The sequence below is a fragment of the Tachysurus fulvidraco genome, chromosome 9 (genome assembly GCF_022655615.1).
Source record: "Tachysurus fulvidraco isolate hzauxx_2018 chromosome 9, HZAU_PFXX_2.0, whole genome shotgun sequence".
Taxonomy (NCBI): Eukaryota; Metazoa; Chordata; class Actinopteri; order Siluriformes; family Bagridae; genus Tachysurus; species Tachysurus fulvidraco.
The window spans coordinates 3,869,688-3,874,687 of NC_062526.1; the positions used below are offsets into that span (position 1 = coordinate 3,869,688).

At 38.6% G+C, this 5,000-nt stretch overlaps 1 protein-coding gene across 1 annotated transcript in view; it reads right to left on the bottom strand.

The window, feature by feature from the left end:
- Positions 1-53: 53 nt before the first annotated feature.
- The window catches only part of nf2a (NF2, moesin-ezrin-radixin like (MERLIN) tumor suppressor a), a 23,485-nt gene continuing 18,538 nt past the window's right edge, over positions 54-5,000 (bottom strand). The window contains exons 7-12 of the mRNA XM_047819010.1: positions 4,013-4,088; positions 3,663-3,797; positions 2,116-2,190; positions 1,683-1,796; positions 968-1,090; positions 54-251 (exon numbers count right to left, since the gene is read on the bottom strand). Of these exons, the coding sequence (XP_047674966.1) occupies positions 69-251; positions 968-1,090; positions 1,683-1,796; positions 2,116-2,190; positions 3,663-3,797; positions 4,013-4,088 (706 nt within the window). The 3' untranslated portion in view covers positions 54-68. The remainder of the gene's footprint in view (positions 252-967; positions 1,091-1,682; positions 1,797-2,115; positions 2,191-3,662; positions 3,798-4,012; positions 4,089-5,000) is intronic.

The window sequence follows — 5,000 nt, forward strand, 5'->3', positions numbered from 1 at the left end:
TGTGTGTGTGTGTGTGTGTGTGTGTGTGGGTCATGTGACGTTTGGATCCTTTGTATAATTAATCAGATTTAATCTTCCAGCTTGTTAGCAGTGAGCCGCTGAGTGAAATCTAGAAGCTTGATATTAAGACGTACTTTAATCCGCTGGATCTCCTGCTCTGCCTCGGCTGCCTTCTGAGCCAACAGTTTGGCCTCTTCCTCAGCGATCTGAGCTTTCTCTGCTAGCAGATCAGCCGTCTCCTCTGAACGCAGCTGCCAATCACACACACACACACACACACACACACACGTTCTGTTATTGCAAGCAAAAATTCGTAGTACACCGACAACACTGACATATTACATAATATATAAGAATGTTATGTATTAACTGTTCGGCTAAAAGTATGTGCACCCCTGACGGTCACTCCCATATGTACATGCTGAACATCCCAGTCCAGATTTATTCCCCTTTCCTGTTAGAATAAGCTTCGCTCTTCTCCGGCTTTTCTCGACATGGATAAGGGGATTTGTGTTCATTCAGCCACTAGAACGTTAATCAGACCCTCCAGGATTTCACAGGTTTTTTATTGCGCCCAAAATGCTTCATTTTGCAGCAGAGGATTCTTCTTTTTCAGTTCCTCCCAGTGAAGACACACGTATGTAAAAGACTTTTTATGAGATCTGAACTCATGAATGGAAGGAGGCTTTGGATCAGTGCATGTCACTTGATGTGTCTCGAGCGATTATAAGGTTTAATTTATTAAATGTTACACAAACACACACACACACAAAACTTTACATAAATGATTCTAAGTATTATTTTATTAAAAATCAAGCTGTTTTTAAATAAGTATAAATCAGTGCTGGACTGTTTGGAGTGTCCCTGTGTCCATGTGCTGTTATTATAGCAACATCATCATCATCATCACCGTATTCTGGTATTTTCCTCATGGTCTCATCCTATGACAGTTGTCTAACAGCCTCACCAGAGCTTCGTTGGCCAGAAAAGCTTCGTCCTGTAGATGGAGGAGTCTTCGCTCTAACTCGTCCCTCGCTCGCTCAGCTTCCTCACGCAAGTGTTTCTCTCTCTCCAGCCTCTGCCTCTCCATCTACACACAGAGTGAAGGTCATAGGCAGGGACAGGGAGAGAGAGAGAGAGAGAGAGAGAGAGAGAGAGAGAGAGAGAGAGAGAGAGAGAGAGAGAGAGAGAGAGAGATAGAGGGAAAAATAGAATTTGCTCTGATTCAGTGTGATTTGTTCTGATTCTCTCTTCCTCTCCTCTATCCCTTTCTTCTCCATCCCTTTTTTGCATCCTTCTTGCCTTCTCTCTCACCCACAATTCTTTTTGTCTTCCACTCCTCCTCCTCTCTCCTTCACCCCTTTCTTCTCATACACTCTTTCAGCCGTCTCTCCTATCTCCTTTGCCTCTTTCTTCTTATTCTATTCTTCATGTTTCTCTTCTTCGGTTTTCCTCTGTCTCCCTCGCCTTCGTCCTTTTCTTCTCCTTCTCTCATTCAGCCACTTCCCTTTCATCATCATTCTCCCCTCTTTCTCCTCTGCTCTCCCACACCCCTTGTTGCTTTTCTCTCCTTCCCTGCTCTCCTCCACTCCTTTTCCTCTTACCATTATTCTTTACCCTTTTCCCCCAGCTCCCTCCATCTCTCTCACCTCTCCCTTACTCATTATTCCTCTTTCTCTCACCTGTTTGCGAGCTTTCTCTTCTCTGGCCTGAGACTTCATCTGCTGCACCTCCAGTGAATCCACTCTGCGCCTCCTCATGAAAAGGTCGTGGTTCCCGATGCACAGCTGTAGAATCTGCCGGCAGGACAAACACACACACACACACACACACACACACACACACACACACACACACACACACACACACACACATACACAATACATAATTTATCAAGAATTGTTATGGCCTCTGACTCTTGTGGCTATAATAGTAAGGATTTTTTTTAGATAAATGAAGATAAATTTGTACATGTAAATTAAAGGAGCATTATGTGAATTAAAGGTGCATTATGTGAATTAAAGGTGCATTATGTGAATTAAAGGGACATTATGGGAATTAAAGGGGCATTATGGGAATTAAAGGGGCATTATGGGAATGAAAATTGCCACTTACCAACTTATTCACCTTCAGTCTGGAGGAATTAAATTTGAACACATCTGCTTTCTTATCCAGAGGTTTAATAGCAAACTGAGGAGAAAAAGGAAAAAAAAATGTTGTAAGGAATAATTCCAGCAGACAGGATGCATTCTGGGAAGATGAAGCTGTACTCTGTTCTAAAAACTTCTGCATTTCCAATCATGTTTCTAATGATCTAAGATCACATAATCACAGTATGTAAATTATGGTGATGTGTGTAAATTAAAGGTGCAGTATGTAAATTTTGGTGATGTGTGTAAATTAAAAGCACAGTATGTAAATTATGGTGATGTGTGTAAATTAAAGGTGCAGTATGTAAATTATGGTGACATGTAAATTAAAGGCTTAGTATGTAAAATGTGGTGATGTATGTAAATTAAAGGTGCATTATGTAAATTATGGTGATGTGTGTAAATTAATGATGTGTGTAAATTAAAGGCGCATTATGTAAATTATGGTGACGTGTAAATTAAAGGCGCAGTATGTAAATTATGGTGATGTGTGTAAATTAAAGGTGCAGTATGTAAATTATGGTGATGTGTGTCAATTAAAAGCACAGTATGTAAATTATGGTGATGTGTGTAAATTAGTGATGTGTGTAAATTAAAGGTGCAGTATGTAAATTAAAGGCGCAGAATGTAAATTATGGTGATGTGTGTAAATTCGAGGTGCAGTATGTAAATGATGGCGATGTGTAAATTAAATGTGCAGTATGTACATTTCAAACATGTTTCAAATTATCCAAGATCACTGATACTACATTCAATTATAGTGCAGTATATACATTAAAAAGGCAGTATGTAAATTTGTTTAACTGAAATTGTGCAAGGGGGGCCATGGTGGCTTAGTGGCTAGCACATTTGCCTCACACCTCCAGGGTCGGGGGTTCGATTCCCGCCTCCTCCTTGTGTGTGTGGAGTTTGCATGTTCTCCCAGTGCCTCTGGGGTTTCCTCCGGGTACTCCGGTTTCCTCCCCCGGTCCAAAGGAAAAATTGTCCGTAGTGTGTGGGTGTGTGAGTGAATGAGAGTGTGTGTGTCCTGTGATGGGTTGGCACGCCGTCCAGGGTGTATCCTGCCTCGATACCCGATGACGCCTGAGATAGGCACAGGCTCCCCGTGACCCGAGAAGTTCGGATAAGCGGTAGAAAATGAACGAATGAATGAATGAAATGGTGCAGTATGTAAATAAGGTGATGTACGTTAATTATAGACGCAGGATGTACTGTAACTGAAGGTGCAGGATGTAAGTTAAACATGCAGGATGTACATTTCAAACATGTTTCTAATGATCTAAAGTCACTGATATACAGATAACTTATGATGTAGCATGTAAATGAATAAACTCGTCTAGCAGATGTTCCACAACGATAAACTTGGCTATAAATGGACAAAAAGTACAAAGTGTTCTTTTTTAAATCAATTACTTAACTCGAGGATTTACAGAGAGCCTACAGGCTGTGACTGGCTTTGTGTGTGTGTGTTTAATATTTAATATTAGGACGTGGAAGCGTGTCGTGTCGTACCTCCTTGTCGCTGTAGGAGATGTTGCGGATCTCGTTCCAAGGGAAAGAGATTTTAGGTGTCAGCTTATTCTCCGGCTCGTAAATGTGCAGGCCCAGAGCATCGACACCAAGCAGCAGGTCCGTCCCCTTTTTATTCTGTAAAAAGAAAACACAATAAGTTCAACTCCACCAGGTTATTACACCAGTGCCGACCCTGAGCTACATGCCAACCCGATTTCCTGAAAAGCATGCTGAGGTTAGAACAATTACATGCAAATGCAAAAAAAAAAACATCAAATAAGATCACAGCAAGAGTTGTTCATCTGTTACACAAGGTTTCATTCACAGGAAGCACAGGGGGCAAAACTTACCCGAATAAAAAAGTAATTGATCCCGTACATCTCCAAATCCTGAGCTATTTTTAAATACTCCATCTCGGCTTCATCCCTGGAACAAAAAAAACAAAACAAACAAACAAACAAACAAACAAAAAAATAAATAAATAAATGGCAGTGTCAAATAAAAAAAGGAAAATGGAGCAAAATAAATCAAAAGTAAATTAAAGGTGCAGTAAGTCTTTTCAGACGTATTTCTACTCCTGTTATAATGGTCGCAAACCGTCTCAAATCACAATGTGTTCATGTTACAGGGGATTTTCTTATTTACAGAATGGCTATGTGAAGTCTTTCAGCTGCTCCAGAGAGAAAAGTGGCTCCTTTGATAATCAGAACTATAACACACAATCGGGAAAATAACCATACAAATGGGGGATTTTACTTCTCTGGTGGACGATCATGATCTAAAAGCTTTCTTAAATTATTGACATAAATAAAATAAAATAAAATAAAAGCTAATGGAGAATGCTAATAATAAATAAAAAATGGTTTTATTTGTTTAATAAACGGCATTTGAAAATTTTATAATAATAATTTTATTAAAATATTATAATAATAATATTAAAATTATTATTATTACATTTTTAAACCACAAAATTACAAAAAAAAGAAATCCTTAAAAAGAGACTTTTTATACGCACGTTTGTTCTCAGATAAACAATAAATTTAAAAAAAATTATAAATACTTAAAGCATTTGTATTAATATTTAATTAAATTAAATAAATCATTTTAATCGGAAAATTCTAAAAAAAAATATAATAATAATAAGAAGAAGAAGAATGTGTGTTGTGTGTTTATATGTATTTCATGTGTAATCGTTTCCATAGTAACAGTAAGAAGTGTACTCCACGTAATCGATTAATGAAGGTGTCTCAAGTGTCGATGGTTTCTAACAGGAGGTAACGCTTCCCAGCGACGTTCTACAATGTTACTGTAATTATGAAACTGTAAAAATGAGGGACC